At 36.6% G+C, this 19,659-nt stretch overlaps 1 protein-coding gene across 1 annotated transcript in view; it reads right to left on the reverse strand.

Annotated features, from left to right (window-relative positions):
* The window catches only part of UNC13C (unc-13 homolog C), a 371,311-nt gene that overhangs the window by 87,979 nt on the left and 263,673 nt on the right, over positions 1 to 19,659 (reverse strand). Inside the window, exons 20-22 of the mRNA XM_042941974.1 lie at positions 16,917 to 17,005; positions 9,250 to 9,399; positions 3,256 to 3,379 (exon numbers count right to left, since the gene is read on the reverse strand). Coding sequence (XP_042797908.1) covers positions 3,256 to 3,379; positions 9,250 to 9,399; positions 16,917 to 17,005 — 363 coding nt within the window. The remainder of the gene's footprint in view (positions 1 to 3,255; positions 3,380 to 9,249; positions 9,400 to 16,916; positions 17,006 to 19,659) is intronic.

Genomic DNA, 19,659 nt, shown 5'->3' on the forward strand with positions numbered 1-19,659 from the left:
TATTTCCTTAAAAGATAAACAAAATTGATAAGCCTTCAATATTTTAAAATGTTTGTTTATTTTTGAGAGAGAAAGAGAGAGAAAGAGAGAGAGAGAGAAAGAGAGAGAGAGAGAGAGAGAGAGAGAGAGAGGTACAAGTGGGGGAGGGGCAGAGAGGGGAGACACAAAAAGCAGGCTTCTGGCTCTGACATGTCAGCACAGAGCCCAACGTGGGGCTCAAACTCACAAACCACGAGATCATGACCACAGCTGAAGTTAGACACTCAACCAACTGAACCACCCAGGTGTCCCACAAAATTGGTAAACCTTTAGCCAGATTCAAAAAGAAAAAAAAGAAAGTACTCAAAATCAGAAATGAAGATGGGGAAATAACAGACACTACAGAAATACGAAGGATTATAAGAATACTGAGAAAAACTAGAAACGGATAAATCCCTAGACACATCCAATCTTCCAAAATTGAATCAGGAAGAAATAGAAAAATTGAACAGGTATGTACTAGTAATGAAATTGAAGTGGTAATAAAGAAACTCACATCAAGCAAAACTCCAGGACCAGATGTCTTCACAGATGAATTCAACAGACATTTAAAGAAGAGTTAATACCTATTCTTCTCAAAGTACTCCAAAAAATAAGACTAAATAAAAATTCCAAATTCATTCTATGAGGCCAGCATTACACTGATTCCAAAACCAGATAAAGGCACTACAAAAAGGAACTACAGGCTAACATCCCTGATGAATATGCATATAAACACCCTCAACTAGGGGGGCCTGGGTGCCTCAGTCAGTTAAGCATCTGACTCTTGATTTCAGCTCAGCTCATTTGATCATCTCAGTAGACGTAGAAAATGCATCTGAGAAAATATAATAAAGGCTGTACATGTAAAAGCCCATAGCTAACATCATCCTCAATGGGGAAGAAAATAAAAGCTTTTCCTCTCAGATTAGGAACAAGAAAAAAATGTCTACTCTCAATTTTATTCAGCACAGGAAGCCAGGAAGACCTGGCTTCATAATGAGACAAGAAAAAGAAAGAAAAGACATCCAAATTGCTGAGGAAGACATAAAACTGTCACTCTTTGCAAATGACATGATACTATATATAGTAAAGCCTAAGGACATCACCAAAAAAATGAGAACTGATAAGTGAATTCAGTAAAGTTACAGGATATGAAATCAACATACAGAAATATTTTGCATTTCTATACGCTAATAATGAAGTACCAAAAAGAGAAATTAAGAAAACAATTCAATTTAAAATTGTACCAAAGGAATAGAATACTTAGGAATAAATTTAACCAAAGAGGTGAAAGACTTCTATTCTGAAGATGACACAAACAAATGAAAAAATACAACACGCTCAGGGATTTGAAGATAGAATGTCCATACTACCCAAGGAAATCTATAGATTCAATGCAATCCCTGTCAAAATAATAATAGCGTTTTCACAGAAATAGAACAGATAATCCTGAATTTATATGGAAGACTGGAAAGGCCAAAGCAATCTTGAGAAAGAACAAAGTTTGAAGTACCACAGTCCCAGATTTTAAGAAACTACAAAGCCATAGTAATCAAAACAGGATTATATTGGCATTAAAATAGACATATAGATCAAAAGAACAGAATAGAGATCCCAGAAATAAACCCATGCTTATGTGGTTAATTAATCTACAACAAAGAGTCAATTATGTAAAATGGGGAAAAGACAGTGTCTTTAACAAAAGGTAGTGGGAAAATTGGACAGCTACATGCAAAAGAATGAAACGTGACCACTTTCTTAACAGCACACACAAAAATAAACTCAAAATGGATTAAAGACATAAATGTGAGACCTAAATCCATAAAATTCCTGAAAGAAAACATAGGCAGTAATCTCTTGGGAATTGTCCTTAGAAACATATTTATGGATCTGTCTCTTCAGGCAAGAGAAATAAAACAAAAGCAAACTACTGGGACTATAGTATATTAAAAAGCTTTTGCACAGCAATGTAATCAACAAAATGCAAAGGCAACCTACTGAATGGGAGAAGCTATTTGCAAATGATATATCTGATAAGGGGTTAATATCTAAAACATATCAAGAACTTCCACACCTCAACACCAAAAAACTCCAAACAAAAACAGAAAAACCCCCACATAATCTAATTAAAAAATGGTCAGAGGACATGAATAGACCTTTTTTGAAAGAAGACATATAGATGGCCAACAGACACATGAAAAGATGCTCAACATCACTAATCATCAGGGAAATTCAAATTAAACCATAATGAAATATCACCTCACACTAGTCACACTGGCTAGAATCAAAAAGACAAGATATAACAAGTATTGGTGAGGATGTGGAGAAAAGGGAACCCTCATGCACTTCATTTTCCTTGGTGGCAATGTAAATTGGTGGAACCACTGTGGAAAAAAAGTATGGAAGTTCCTCAAAAAATTAAAAACAGATAAACTATATGATTCAGTAGTTTTACTCCTGAGTATTTATCCAAGGAAAATGAAAGTACGAATTCAAAGGGATTTATGCACTTCTTTATTTATTACAGCATTATTTATAATAGCTAAGGTAAGGAAGCAGCCCAAGGGTCCATCAACTAATGAATGGAAAAAGAAGGTGTGTGTGTGTGTGTGTGTGTGTGTGTGTGTATGAAAATGTGTTTCTTTGGTTTTTGGTCTGCACCATGAATTAATGTATGTATGTACATATGTGTATACATGTAGACATACATATGTACACACACATAATTGAATATTACTCAACCATTAAAAAAAATGAGATCTTGCCATTCATGACAACATGGATGGAACTTGTGGGTATTATGCCGAGTGAAATAAGTCAGAAAGAGAAAGACAAATACCATATGACTTCACTTATATGTGGAATCTAAAAAACAAATCAAATAAACAAATCAAAGCACAGAAATAGACTCATAAATACAGAGAACAAAGTAGTGTTTGCCAGAGGAGAGGTGTATGGGAGAATGGGCAACAAAGATGAAGGGGATTAAGAGGTACAAAGTTCCACTAATGAAATAAATCATGGAAATGAGAAGTACAGCAGAGGGAATATAATCAATATTATTTTAATAACCTTGTACAGTAGCAGATGGTGACTACATTTATGGTGGTATTAAATAAAGTACATAACTGTCAAATCACTGTTGCACCCCTAAAGATAATTTAACATTGTATGTCAACTATATCTCAAAAATTTAAAAAAAAGTATACTCAAATTTTGGTTTTAAATACTTACTGTTTGATCTGTCAGAGGAGGGAGGACAATTTGTTTTTCTATTTTGTTAAGAACTAGCTTCCATAACTCCTTTAAAACTCGCTTTAGGACGGTTTTCTCACAGATTTTTGCTGAGAGACTTAATCTGAAATAAAACACAGTCACTTATAAGCCTCATATCAAGGTATCAACTTTTTTATTGATCAGAAATTCACATTTTTCAATACTGAGATTTAAATATATAAATAGGCCTTAATGCTAAATTTTGTTTACTGAAAAAAATACATTTCAGCATATTACATATTAGATGATTCACTACTGGTAGAAAATATACTGAGCATATCACTTCCCTTAAATTGTTTCCTATATTGACATCAAGGCTCCCAAAGTAGATGATTTTTACCCACATTCTTTTTTTTTTTTTTTAATTAATTAATTTATTTATTTTTTTATTTTTTTTTATTTTTTAATATATGAAATTTACTGTCAAATTGGTTTCCATACAACACCCAGTGCTCATCCCAAAAGGTGCCCTCCTCAATACCCATCACCCACCCTGCCCTCCCTCCCACCCCCCATCAACCCTCAGTTTGTTCTCAGTTTTTAACAGTCTCTTATGCTTTGGCTCTCTCCCACTCTAACCTCTTTTTTTTTTTTTTTTTTTTTTTCCCTTCCCCTCCCCCATGGGTTTCTGTTATGTTTCTCAGGATCCACATAAGAGTGAAACCATATGGTATCTGTCTTTCTCTGTATGGCTTATTTCACTTAGCATCACACTCTCCAGTTCCATCCATGTTGCTACAAAAGGCCATATTTCATTTTTTCTCTTTGCCACGTAGTATTCCATTGTGTATATAAACCACAATTTCTTTATCCATTCATCAGTTGATGGACATTTAGGCTCTTTCCATAATTTGGCTATTGTTGAGAGTGCCGCTATAAACATTGGGGTACAGGTGCCCCTATGCATCAGTACTCCTGTATCCCTTGGATAAATTCCTAGCAGTGCTATTGCTGGGTCATAGGGTAGGTCTATTTTTAATTTTCTGAGGAACCTCCACACTGCTTTCCAGAGAGGCTGCACCAATTTGCATTCCCACCAACAGTGCAAGAGGGTTCCTGTTTCTCCACATCCTCTCCAGCATCTATAGTCTCCTGATTTCTTCATTTTGGCCACTCTGACTGGCGTGAGGTGGTATCTGAGTGTGGTTTTGATTTGTATTTCCCTGATAAGGAGCGACGTTGAACATCTTTTCATGTGCCTGTTGGCCATCCGGATGTCTTCTTTAGAGAAGTGTCTATTCATGTTTTCTGCCCATTTCTTCACTGGGTTATTTGTTTTTCGGGTGTGGAGTTTGATGAGCTCTTTATAGATTTTGGATACTAGCCCTTTGTCCGATGTGTCATTTGCAAATATCTTTTCCCATTCCGTTGGTTGCCTTTTAGTTTTGTTGGTTGTTTCCTTTGCTGTGCAGAAGCTTTTTATCTTCATAAGGTCCCAGTAATTCACTTTTGCTTTTAATTCCCTTGCCTTTGGGGATGTGCCGAGTAAGAGATTGCTACGGCTGAGGTCAGAGAGTTTACCCACATTCTTAATTCATATTTACTACATACCCCATGTTCATGATGCAGGCAAAACATTAAAGAAACACATTTTTATCACTATCTGTAACTGCTCCAACATAACAACAAAGATGCATATAATTTTACTCAAGAGTCAAAAGTTTTCAGTTTTATTGAGATACAATTAACATATCACATTGTGTAAGTTTCAAGTGTATAACATAATGATGTGATATGCATATATATTACGAAATGATTACCATAATAAGTTAACATCCATTACCTCAGGCAGTTAAAAATTCTTTTAAGATCTACTCTACCCTCAGTAATTTTTAAATATGCAGTGAAATATTGTTAACTATAGTTACAATGCTATACGTTAATCCCTAGGCTATACTTATAATAAGTATAATGCTATACTTATCCCTAGGATAAGTATACTTATCCTATAACTGGAAGTTTGTACCTTTTGACCACTTTACCCACTCTCCCAATCCCCCAGCTTCTGGCAGTTACCAATCTGTTCTGTTTTTCTAAGATCAGCTTTTTAAGATGCCAAATTTACCAATGTGAATAGGTTTATATTTATATTTCTTATAAATTCTTCTCATGGTGAGAATGATGATAACATCATCCAGTATTTATGTAACACCTAAATTTAGAAAACTCTTCTGCAAATGCTTTTTGTTTATTACTACATTCACTTTATAAATCAAAAACAGGTTTAGAGGGGTTCCTGGGTGGCTAGTTGGTTAAGAGTCTGACTCTAGGTTTCAACTCAGGTCATGATCTCGTGGTTCATGAGATTGAGCCTTGGGTTGGGCTCTGCACTGACAGTGTTGAGCCTGCTTAGGATTCTTTGTCTCTGCCCCTCCCCCATTTGTGCATGCACACACACTCTCTCTCTCAAAATAAATAAATGAAACTTACAAAAACAAACAAACATCAGTTTCAGAGAAGTTAGGGAACTTGTTCAAGGAAGTGAAGCTATTAAGTGAGGGCTGAAAAGTCCTCTAAATCCAGTGTTATCCAATGTGCTATGATGCCCTGGACAAACACGCTACCATATGAAGGCCCAACATTCTGTCAATTCACAGTGCTGTATCGATATTTACTGAATGTGCTGCAATAGGACACTCAACTCTGTAAGGCTACTTTAATAAGAGTTCATTACACCTGTTTCACAGAGGGCTAGAGGTGGGTCATGTATTTCAGGATAGCTTCATCAACTCCCTACAGTGTTCCTAAGTTCTCTGTATGCTTTTAGACTCAGAAATTATAATTTCAATTCTGGTTCTGAGATAGAGTTGACTATTTTAAATATATATAATTAATATCTAAATGCAGGTGACATATGAGAGGCTAAGGGAAAGATTTCCAAAATATCTATCTATGTAGAATTATTTCTCCGAACTCTACTGTATGCAGATACCTAAAACAGGAAAACATATGAAAATAACCTCCTTTAGATGGTGGGGGTGGGTGTTGGGACCCCTGTGCATAGTTATGGAATCTGTAGCCCCACTATTTGGAAACCACTGTTGGAGAGTAGCATTCATGATATAGACATAGGGTAGAAACCAGCAGATGTGTCACAGCAGAACCAAAGTATCTAACCTCGGAGATATTCCTAGGGTAATTTGAGACAAAACCAACCTGCCATTTTTGTAGCAGATGTGTAATTTCCATTTTCAAAAGGTCTGGGTTTAAGCATTGACCTTGTCTTTATGGTCAGCTCATACACTTGGCATGCCAACTAATTCTGCTCAGACTGGAAATGAATGAATAGGTATAAAACCCTTGACATGTTTGTAGCTCTGCATGGGATTTCTGCCAGCTGGAAATAGAGTTTACAGTTCGTTTTATAGAGTGGTGAGGTCTTGGTGAAGAAAATGAAACATACAGACATGTTTTATTTAAAGAGGCTACACAAAGACAGCCTATACATTTATAATATAACACGATTTCTAAGGGGATTTTTCTCAAAGCTACCTTAAAGACTTTAAGCACTCCATTGTTCATTTTAAATGAACAAACAGGAGATCTAGCAACTGCTTCCTTAATTTAGAGTTAACCCACTCTATAATGCAAACTGAAAAACATATATTTTGGAAACTGAGCTATCTAAATTGGTTAACCACAGACCAATTAACCAAACAATTTTCAAATACCATGTATTCCAGCTGGCAAGAGAGATTTGCTGTCATACACTTGATCGGATTTTCATGAAGACAGTATCCAGCTGTTCTCCCTCCTCCAGAATTCCTATCCCTCATTTCCATACATCTAAGTCCTACCCACCTAGAAAGATCTAATGCAAATGGAATTTCTAATGACAGTTTGAACAAGGAATTATTAACTTATACCTTATTGTGTTTATTTTTGTATTTTTCCTAACCTGTTGGCTCCCTAAGAACAGAATACCTGACTTTTAAAAATCTCTCCTAACAAATGGCTTTATGGTTACACATTTTTATTAGCCTTGAGAATTTGTGCAACTCTTCATGCCTCATATCTCTTTCCAAAAATTTTAAATCTTTTACAAATTTTTAAAGCTCATAGATTTTTTTTGTATCTTTATATACTGTCCCTTTCTACTAAGAATTAGAAAAAAAATATATATATATATATTATATAATGTTGTATAATTCTAATAAAATTAAGACAGTAAAATAATCTAAATATACTGAAAAGGAGGGTCCACTGACTTTATGTTTTGGCCTCATTTTACAGATGGTGAAATGGATTCAATGTCGCTCAACTAGTAGTTAAAAGGATTAGGATAACTTAGAACTTTCTCTATGTTCCACAACATTTGCATAAATGACTGGCTGGAAGTCTAAAACCATAAGGCATTCCATAGGAGTTTGAAGAGGATTGCTTTGTCTTGCTTTCCATTCACCATCACATTCACAACCAAATGGTAGTGTGTTTATGTGATATGATTCTGTATTGGTCATAGAAAGAGCCATCTAATAAGATAAAAATGTCAAGGGGTTATAGAGGAAATTAAATGGTAAAAGTCTACATTAAGAAACTAAAGAAATGAAGATGATTTTTCTCCCTTATTTCTACACCTACATGCCCACCTCCCTCTTGCTAAGTTATATCCTAGATATTTCCTCATACAAACAGAAAAGACACTTTGTCTACCAAAATTGAAATTAAAGTGATAATGAACATTAGTCTTGGTTATGCAGTAAGCTATAAACAAAGGGAAATGGAATTAAAATTTACGTCAAAGGAGCACCTAGGTGGCTCAGTCGGTTAAGCTTCCGAATCTTGATTTCCACTCACGTCATAATCTCATGGCTCATGAGATTGAGTCCTGCTTTAGGCTCTGTACTGATGGTATGGAGACTGCTTAGGATTCTCTCTCTCTCTCTCTCTCTCTCTCTCTCTCTGCCCTTTCCCCACTTGTGCTCTCTCATGTTCTCTCTCTCCAAAAATAAATAAATATTTTGAAAAATGAATAAAATATGTCATAAATATATAGAAGAGGTCCTCTTTACTAATTCTTTCTTTGTTATCCTTTAAAGAAAGCTATTATGTCCTTACTTATCTTGGTCCCTTTGGTATCAATTGATTTGCTGCAACAATATTAAATGAGGTAACATATGAAACCACCAGGTATAACACTGTTCCCTTCGTAGGCATTCAAAATTATTTTTTACTTTTCTACCTTCAGTTTGGTGTTAAGTTCCACTATTTAAGAAATCATGTCTCTGGTTGCTTTAGATCAATGGTGACCCATTGTGGACTTATTTTAAAATATAGATGCCTTGACCCTACTCCAAACTTATGAAATTAGAACTTCTAAGAGTAGGAACTGAGCAGAAGCATTAAAAAAAAATCAAGCCTTTTTGGTTAAGAACACAGTCTTAGTTGGTCACAAAGGCCTCCATTTCCACCCACTCACACTACTACTAGGCCATAATCTCCATGGAGTCATGGACTTTGACTCTCTTTTTTGTCACTATCTAGTGCCTAAAATAAAAAGTTTGATACAGATAGGTGCTCAATAAATTACTGAAGGTTGAGTCAGGCAGTCTACTTGCCTCTGAACTGAAATAATTCTGCTCATACTTGTGCTATTCTCTTCTTCAGTTTTCTGACATGAAATCAGACATTCTGGACTTAATCCAGTCTTTTTTGATGTCCAAGAGGATGCAAAACAGTATCTTATCTGAGAAGCATCAAATCCTAATGTTTTCTCCCCTCAGAACAGCAAATTCCTTAGTTATCATTATTTATTTCCTTTCCTGCACAAAGTCATGCCTGCTTTTTTCGTATCTAGTAATGAACTAAAAGACTTTTCCTTTTTGATGAATTAGCGTATTTCTCCAGAAGACTTTTTAAAACTATGTAGAGGAGAACAATTTTTTTCTCTTAAAAACTGTATCAGTCAAATTTAGGGCGGTGGTTAAAGAGAAAACTAGGTAGGAAACTTACGTTTTGTCCAAGAAGTCCATGAGGGGTCTTAACACAATCTCTGCATCCATTGCTGCACTGTTCTTATTAGATGCAGTATTTCCATTTGTTCTCATTTGGTTTAGTTCAAAACTCATCTGTTTTATACAGTCTTCAATGATAAGCTGGAAACTAAAAATAAGGAATATAAATTCCGAAATAAAAACAAACATTTATGATTCCTTTGTCTTTGTCTGTTTAATTCAACTCCAAGGAGTTTGATCTGTTTCAAGTGGTGTGAATTCCCATGCTCATCAGTCTTCAAACTTCTTGTTCAGCTGCAAAAAATTTTGTTGCAATCAAAGCTTACTTGGGACCCATATAAGCAGATAAAAAGTAATGCTCTTCAGGTTGAATTAATTTGAGTGGGGGTTTATTTGGCCCCATCTCTCACAGAAATAGCTGAGCATTCCTTTGAGCATTGGAAAAATGTTTTTGAAAGACTCTCGGCATGGGATTCACCTTCTTCAGTAGGCATCTGGGACTCCACACCCTCTTGGCTTTCCTCTAATCTCACTGGCTATGCTCTGTTCTCAGTTACCTGACCTCTAAGCATTGGAGTAGCATTGGTTACCAGACTTAGCAAATAAAAAGACAGGATATGTGGCAACCAGGTGGCTCAGTCGACTATAGCTCAGGTCATGATCTCTCCCTCTTTGAGCTCGAGCTCCAGGTCAGGCTCTGTGCTGAGAGCTTAGAGCCTGGAGCCTGCTTCCAATTCTGTGTCTCCCTCTCTCTCTGCCCCTTCCCTGCTTGCTGTCTCTCTCTCTGTCAAAAATAATAAATGATAAAGAAACTTGAAAAAAAAAACAGGATACCCAGGTAATTTGAATTTCAGATAGTGAATATTTTTTAGTATAAGTACACTCCATGCAATATTTCAGGCATATGTATACTAAATATATCCATTCTTTACCTAAAATTCAAATTTAATTGTGTATATCCTATATTTTATCTGGCAACCCTACATTGTAATTAGGCTTGATCATTGGACCACTCCATTTCTTTGTCAAATATAGCTGTTTTTGGCCATTGTATCTAGTTCCATGGCTTTCACAATTTCAACATACTGGTGATTCCCAAATACACATCTGCAGACCTGACTTCCTCTTTTTAAAAATTTTTTAATGTTTATTTATTTTTGAGAGATAGAGACAGAGTGTGAGCCGGGGAGGGGCAGAGAGAGAGGGAGACACAGAATCCGAAGCAGGCTCCAGGCTCTGAGCTGTCAGCACAGAGCCCTATGCAGAGCTTGAACTCATGAACCACAAGATCATGACCCAAACTGAAGTCAGAGGCTTAACCAACTGAGACACCCAGGCACCCCTGCAGACCTGACTTCTAATGTGAGCTCCAGACCACTTTGTTAAACTGCCTATGAAACCTTTCCACTTAGAAGTCCAATGTGTTTCTCTCATACCAATATCCAATCCATCAGGAAGTCATCATAAAGTATCCTAACTCTTAGTGTTCTTAGAATTCTCTGAGGACACTCTTATCTCATAGACACTGTTATGTTCCCTCTCCCATGAAATTTCTCATGGGTCTTTTGGTCCCTCACTCTTAGTCATACACCAGATGCCATGTCCATTGAAAATTCTTCTTGAACACTCAATCTGAAATGACATTTCTATCATTCTCCATTTCCTCACAGTTTTTTTTTTCTTAACTGCTTTATTATTCTCTATATATGGTTATTATTTGACACATTGCATACTTTTAATTTGTTTATTGCCTGTTGCCCCAACTAGAATATAAGCTCTATGAAGGCAAGCACTTTTTTTTTTTTTTTGGTGCTACTTATCCACACCACAGAACCAGATGTCACACTTTGCACAAAGAAGTTGCTCAAGAACAAGTGGCTGAATGTATCAGTGGACGCTCTCCGTCCACCCACTTCTATTACCTCACCACTCCAAGGACTTTTTAAAATTTTTGTTAATGTTTATTTATTTTTGAGAAATAGAGCAAACAGGGGAGGGGGAGAGAGAGAGAGAGAGGGGGAGAGAGAGAGAGAGAGAGAGAGAGAGAGAGAGACAGACTGAATCCGAAGCAGGTGCCAGCCTCGACCTGTCAGCACAGAGCCTGCTGCAGGGCTCAAACCCACAAACTGCATGATTCTGACCTGAGCTGAAGTCAGATGCTTAACCAACTGAGCCACCCAGATGCCTCACCACTCCAAGGATTTAAATAAGTATGTGAAAAGTAATCTTTAGCATTATTTCTTCATTCTTTCTATCTTTTACCGAAATAATTGGCACAAAGTAGGACATTTAAATAATGGAGACTCATCATTACTATCATTCTTCTATAGTGTCTATTACTTTCACACTTCTAACAACAGAAGTAATTATTAGAGATGTACAGGCAGGCAAGAAAAAAAAATTTAGGAGAATGGGGATAAATGACAACCTGTAAAATGGTCCCATCACTAGAATGGTGATGATTAGAAGGAAAAAGTCTATTTAAAAAAGTATCACAGTTGGGGTGCCTGAGTGGGTCAGGCCCGATTGAGCATCTGACTTTTGATTTCTGCTCAGGTCATGATCTCATGATTCATGAGATCGAGCCCTATGTCAGGCTCTATGTTGACAGTGTAGACGCCACCTGGGAATCTCTCTCCCTCTATCTCTCCCCTCCCCCAGCTTATACACTCTCTTTCTCTCAAAATAAATGAACACTAAAAAAAAAAAAGAAAGTACTGTAATCAAGTCAGTCCATTCCCTCTTCTTCCCCCACACACAGAGGTTATAGAGTTCATATTATTTGAGTCGTTTCCAAATGTACTAATTTCTAAAATTTTATATAGAAGTTTAGGAATTTTCACCATATAATGCTACCATTAAGTAGAAAATATAAGTATTTATCATTGCATGCATTCTACCAATATTTTAAAATACTTATGTGCCAATCTCAGTTCATAGGTGCTGAAGATATATCGATGAACAAAACACAGAATGTCTTGTTCTTGTGGCACATGTGAGAATTTATTTTAGAATTTACATCATGAAAATATTTTACTTAGCCTGTTATCCAATATTTTATTTTTCTAATTTTTGGTTTTGCTACCAAATATTGGAAATCTTTGATATATTTTAAGCTGTCACAACTTGGATGTTTTCCTTCCTCCTGGACCTTTAAAAAATGTTTATTTATTTTGAGAGAGAGAGAGGGACAGTGGGCAGGAGGAGAGGCAGGGAGAGAGGAGAGAGAGAATACCAAGCAGGTTCCATTCTGTCAGCACAGAGCCCAACACAGGGCTCGATCTCGCAAATTGTGAGATCATGACCTAAGCCCAAATCAAGAGTCAGCCACTTAATGGACAGAGCTAACCAGGTGCCCACCTCCTGGACTTTTTATAGCAGATTTATAAATAAACTGTTATGTAATTTTGAGCATAGAGTCAAGACCTGAATCTACTTTTACCATCATCCATCTTTGGCTCCCGACTTCTCCTGGACTTGCTTTACTGTTGACAATACCATTCCTGCCTCTTTGGACTTGGTATCTGTATTTGGTTTCTGGATCCTTGAACCTCAGCTTGCCCCTATGCATGTAGCTCATTTCTTAGCTCCCTGCATATTTATCTAAAAGAGGATGTCTCACTGAATTAAACTCAGGTCCAGAAGAATCCAGATATGTGTATTTTGGCTTTTACCTGGCCAGACCTGCCTTTAGACTTTTGTTAGGTAGTTGTTGTGGAGGAAGGTGGGGGTAGGCATGGTGCAGAATGTGAGAAAGTAAGTGGTGATAGTGGTGGTGTGTGTATTTAGTGAGGGTACAGTGGCAAATATTTGGGACAATAGAAAAGCAAGGTAGATAATGTTGGAAAATGTGAATTAGTTGATTTACCACTGGGTCATCAGTGATCCTGCTGACTGTAGTAATAATCACCCTTGAAATAGCTGCTTCCTTTTGCACTGTTTATCAAATCAGTGTATTGGAGTGGAGGATAGATTGAGCAGAAGAAGTTATGATAGTTATTTATAAAAATGTTTAAATGAGTTCTCCTACAATAGACACTCCCACCAGAAGCCAGCTCCGTGTGTGAGATCAGGCATATGGAAGAAGGATTATCAGTGTATCAGAGACAGTGACATTTTATCTTAACATTAATCCAGGATAAACCAACACCTGCATTTCACCTAAAATTTTTTGTCTCTATTAATTTTTGGTAAGTTCACCTAAAATATTTTTTCTGTGTGAATTTTTTAGTTGGAGAAGTCTGTAGCAATCAGCTTGAATAAAAGTGGTACCAGTTAATAATGACAGATTTTATAAGTACCCGTGAAGTCAAATACTAACAGGAGAATTCCTAGGAAATGTTCATGAATTCCTTTCTTAATCCAGCTAGCCACTGGTACCAAAGGCATCATTAAAAGAAATGTAGTAAGCCCAAAGCCAAACTCCAAAATATAAGCAGAAACCTAAGTGGCACAAGTTTTGAAAACTGTAAGAACATCTGTAAGAACATCTTTAAGATATCACTGAAACTATATCACTTAGTTTCCTCCCAACAAACAAAACAGAACATGACAAAATAAAAAGAATTGATTCCTGTGAGCATGTCAAAGTCCCAGGAACCTGGGCTTCAGATGTGTGGTTTGGCTCTGCCCTGGCTTTACTGTGAAATCATCCTACCAGCTCCATATACAAAAATTATATGATTGTGGGTTTTATTTATTTTTAATTTTTTTAATGTTTTTATTTTTATTTTTGAGACAGAGAGAGACAGAGCAGGGGAAGGGCAGAGAGAGGGGGAGACACAGAATCTGAAGGGGGCTCCAGGCTCTGAGCTGTCAGCACAGAGCCCGATGCGGGGCTTGAACTCATGGAGTGTGAGATCATGACCTGAGCTGAAGTCAGACACTTAACCGACTGAGCCACCCCGGCGCCCCTGGTTGTGGGTTTTAAAAACACCAGACAGAACAGATTTGGGGCAATTAATTATACACTTAATATTAAGGCTCTAGACTGCTAATTTTGACTCTAAAGAAGGTTGATTCAGACTAAAATGATCCAGTTTGACTTTACAGTGTGGTCACGCTGATCATTATAGCCATCCCATCCACCTGGTGTGATAATCTGATCGGTTGTGTAGGAAATAAATTCATACCAACAGGTATATAATAACTATTCTTTTTATAAGAAAAGCATGGCATGTGGGTTGTTTATTCCAATCATCTTAGCCATAGTTGCACACAATACTAAATTCTTTACTATATTTAATAAAATAATGAAGAAATAGTGCTGGGTAACCAGGAGTTTCAATATCTAGGTGAAAATAGCTGGCTTCACATGAACAAAATACTTCCAGTGCTCTTCTAACAGCAAGCATCACTCCTTATTTCATAACTGAAGTTCGCTCAATTTTTTTCAATTCATAAATTCAGCCTTTGTAAACTGAATATTCCTCCCACGAAACAAAACAGAACAAAACAAAAAGTATTTATTCATAAGGATGATTTGGCTATATTCCAGAAAGTAATTTGAATATATGTTTTCTATTTATATTCTAATTGCTATTCTGTTTAGTCATCTTATTTCCCATTAGGTTCTGAACACCCCTTGCTATCCCAGACACCTCTTTGTTTTCCCTGACTTTGCTAAATAATCTCTATTTTTGTCTTCCTAGCTTAATGCAACAGTTTTTTTGCTAACCACATATTAATAATTCACAACTGCACTGAAGAGAGGTAGGCCCAAATTGACTGACCAAAAGCCTCCATCAACTAAGTGTCACTCAAGTCAGAGCCAGTAAGCCCGAACGTCTCTGGGACAATGTCGGCATCTCCAACTCCAGGCACACAGAATCTTCAAATTGCTTATGAATATCTAGGTCAAGTAAGCACAATCATCCAGGTCAGCTAACAACACAAAACAGAAGGCAGAGCAATCACCTTGGACTCAATACAGCAAGGCTGTCTCTTGTTCAGCACCTGAGCTGTGAAGGTGGGCCACATAAAGACCATGAATAATAAAGAGAAGGCCGGAGCACCTTGGTGGCTCAGTGGGTTAAGCATCCAACTTCAGCTCAGGTCATGATCTCACAGTTTGTGGTTTTATGCCCTGCATCAGGCTCTGTGCTGACAGCCCAGAGCCTGGAGCCTGCCTCAGAGTCTGTGTCTCCCTCTCTCTCTGCCCCTTCCCCACTTATGTTCTGTCTCTCTCTCTCTCTCTTCCTCACAAATAAACAAACATTAAAAAAAAATTAAAAAATGAAGAGAAGGCCAATATGGGATTCTTCTTTACTTTGCATCATTGCTATATTTGGGGGAAAAAATGATGATTTTAGTGTCTTTTTCTTTTTAGTCTTTCTGATTTGAAAGTAGCATATTTAATCAATATTTATTAAGCATATATCTTTCCAAAACCCAATAATAACTGATGAGTGGGGTTCAAAGAGATAGATAACCTTCATTAGAGTAATTTTGATAGTGCCATCTGATAACAGAACACAGTAAGTGAACATTTATCAAACTAATATTTAAAGCAAATTCTGGGGGGTGCCTGGGTGGCTCAGTCTTAAACAACTGACTTTGGTTCAGGTCATGATCTCAGGGTTCATGAGTTTGAGCCCCTCATGAGGCTCTGTGCTGACAGCTCAGAGCCTGGAGCCTGCTTGGGATTCTGTGTCTCCCTCTGTCCCTGCCCCTCCCCAACTCATGCACTATCTCTTTTTCTCTCAAAAAATGAATAAACATTAAAACAATTTTAAAGCAAATCTGTATGAAGTTAATGAACCTCTTTAAAGATGTGTTTGCTTTTCTATTTTAACATTTGATGATGATCTAATGGATTTTTCCTGTAGGGCCAAAATGAAGTTTATCTAGGATGGATTTTTCTCTCTTTAGAGCCACACTATAGAGAAGGAAAATTTATTGTTTAAAAATAGAGGCGACTGGGTGGCTCAGTCCATTAAGCATCAGACTCTTGGTTTTGGCTCAGGCTGTGATCTCATGATTTCTTGGGTTTAAGCCCCACGTTGGGCTCTGTGCTGACAGCATGGAGCCTGCTTGGGATTTTCTGTCTCCTTTGCTCTCTACCCCTGCCCCACTTGGGCTGTACCTCTCTCAAAAATAAATAAATAAACTTTAAAAAACATAGAAAAAATATAGATGTGCCAGTACTCTCCTATGGGTAATTACATCAAGATTCCTAAACCTTAAAACCTAGAGCCCTGGCTTTATTAGCTTATGGGGTTGGAATTCACTTCTTTGGAAGTGCAGTCACAATAATATAAATGGCATGAATGTAACTCACTCTTCTTTTGTATGTGAAGCGTCTCTCCCTCCCTTCATTCTTTCAATAATTACTAAGCTTGACACACTAGAACTTCAGGTAGGAATGAGATATGCGGTTTCTGACCTTAAGAAGCACACTAGTAAAGTCCGGAAGATAGCCAAGTAAAGCAGAATTTAGAGTACAGTGTTAAAAGTACTACCCAACTGAAGGATCATGCAAAGTTCCAGCGAACATGTATCAAGACCTCACTGGTAGATTGTGGGGTTGTTGAGAGGAGATAGTGCGTGGTTTGATTATTGAAGTTAAATGAATTTAACCAGTCAGAGGAGAGAAAGAGCATTGAAAGCATGATTACTATTAGCGGAAACCCAACACATTTGGATAATAACTACTTAGCCACTTACCTTTCACCATAAGTGATGCTGAGCTCATCCAGAACCCCATTGAGTTTAACTTGAAGTTCTTTTAGAATAGCACTAGCTTCAGGATCTAGCTGCAGAAAGACCATAAACGATATTACTTTGGAGTTGTGAGAAAGTACACTTTTGTTTCTCTTACAGGCATTTTGCTTATTACAAGGTAAACTTCAAACAATACAACACACATATCCTCTTTCCTTTCCTTTTTTTAATCTTTGAAATTAAGTGCAAAATTTAGGAAATTCTAAATATGTGTGAAAAAAATTGATCGAAATGCATGGCATGCATACAGATGAGAGCTAGATAGCAAAGCCTTTGTTGGTTACAGCAATGGGATGCAAGGCATGAGAAAGTAACCTTCAGAACACGGTAACTTCATAACTTAGAAATTGATTGTGTTATGCATTAGTTGAATATACATGTTGCTTCAAATATAGTTCAGTTTTTACTATCCTTGTAAATAAATAGGCCCATAAAAATAAAAAAAAATAGTAAGAAAAATTAATTTGTGAGTGTTGTACTGTGACTTGACTGTATTTATATATTTTTTATAACTACAGAATAGTTAAAATTAAAAATTAAATTATAAACTAGAGAATTAAAAATAGGGAAAATAAATTATCCAAGCACTGCAATGTTTCTCTGAGGTGATAGGCCTGACTTCTCTTCCTAGATGCCAATTAGAAATTCAGAGTTCAAGATCCAATGTTCCTCATTTTATTTTTATTATTCTTTAAGTTTTCAAATATTTATAGCTTGAAGTTAAGCTACTGAGCACATTTAGGGTCAAATAAAAAATAATTAAATCAAGATAACATATTTGAAGATGTTTTTACAATGCAAATGTTAAAAGTCAACTATTCTTTTTATTTGGTTTCAGTTCTTAAAATAATGTTAACCATTACAAGAAAAACTATACTATAAATAAACGTAACTATAAACCTATCGATCTATTGACAGAATATTTTTGTAATTAAAGTTCAGGATCAACACAAGTTTCATTAGCACTTTAGAAACTTGTAATCTTTTTGTTAAGTTTTCACAAACTGTCAAAAAAGAATGACTTGTAACAGATGTATTATCTCAAGTTGATAGGAATTCATGTAAAGGGCAATCGAGAATATTCTCTGTAATTAAGTCAACCTTCCTTTGATGCTTTAGAAATTAGTTTCTTGCCTTTAGTAGCTATAATTATTATGTAAGCGGATCTACTATTGAAAACAAGGGATAGGATAAAGCCAACTTTTGGGGGTAGAACAAATTAAAGGAGGACTTATAGTAAATAGGAGGACCTAAGATGGACACCAAAAAATACAGGACCCAATATCAAATTTCAACTCCGGGAAGCCAGCCCAGGGCCAAATAATATCCCTCATACTATACACTGGTCATTTAGTACCGTAATCGTCCAAGAACATTTTCTAGACTAAGATACTGTTAGGAAGAAGTATTATTTATATATCTCAGCACACTGTGTGGCTCTAGCTTATATTATATTACCATGATTAAACACACTGGAATGGAAATAAAAAATTGCACTTGGCATGTGACTACTGATTTTATCAAACCAATCCTTGATGTCAATTTTGACTCAAATTCAGGTGGTTTCAACATTGGTTAGTTTCTGCTGCCCCTCTATAGAGCCAATGTGATTCTTCTGGACTTTATCTTTTTTCTGTCTCCATCAACAGACAAGCTCACAGCTCTCACCCACAGATACATAGGCTACTGTTACAAACTTCTTTTGGAGTTAGAAAATTAGAATATCCTTGAGTCTCATAATTTCTGAGAGTTCCATTAAGCTATAGCTGGTCATAAGGCAGTGATTCGGAAAGATAATTAGCACTTAAGTTAAAAAGACACTGATAGGCATTGAAACAAAAATAGCCTAATAAACTGTAATTCACCGAACTTTAACCAAGAAAATATTTGTGGGTTGTCTGCCCCACTCCCAAGGCACCATTCAGTCTGAACATTTTTTATTGTATTTTCTTGCTATTGACCTAATACCATTTTTATTTCATTTGGATAAGATTTTTGGGCAACAGGAATGAGAGAGAAGCCCTTCCATAGGTTTCTTCATGCTTCCAACTCTTTGGTAAACCGCTTGGGTAGATAGGTGTTAGTTTCCTGCCCATATACCTGTCATCTCCAAGGAAATGGCTATGAGAGTAGAGTTTTAACCAGGAAACTGGATTGCTTCTTTTTTTCTTTTAAAGTTTATTTACTTATTTTGAGGGAGGGATGGAGTGGGGGCCGGGGGTGGGGGGAGACAGAGGAAGAGAGAGAGAGCTGGCATGGGAGGGAGAGAGAGAATCCCAAGCAGGCTCTGCCCCATCAGCTCAGAGTCCCACACATGGCTCAAACTCAGGAACCTGTGAAATCATGACCTGAGCTGAAACCAATAGTCAGATGCTTAACCAACCGAGCCACCAGGGCACCCTGGGATTGCTTCTTATTTAAAATGTGTATTTTGTTTTCAAATTAGTTTAATATACACATTGAGGTTTTTTTCACCTGTTAAGATAATGACTCTAAAGTCATATAAAAATGGTTAGATCAGTTGGATGAAATTATGCTATTTTCCCATAAATTATTTTAGTCTACCTTTGGTATTTTGTGAATGGAGATTTCTATCAAATAGTTGGCTTTGGCTTGAAACTGTGAACCTGTCAAATCTATAGCAATTTAAACATTGGATGACAGTTTTCATTTCCTCATAGAAGCT

Source organism: Panthera leo, chromosome B3, assembly GCF_018350215.1.
Source record: "Panthera leo isolate Ple1 chromosome B3, P.leo_Ple1_pat1.1, whole genome shotgun sequence".
Taxonomy (NCBI): Eukaryota; Metazoa; Chordata; class Mammalia; order Carnivora; family Felidae; genus Panthera; species Panthera leo.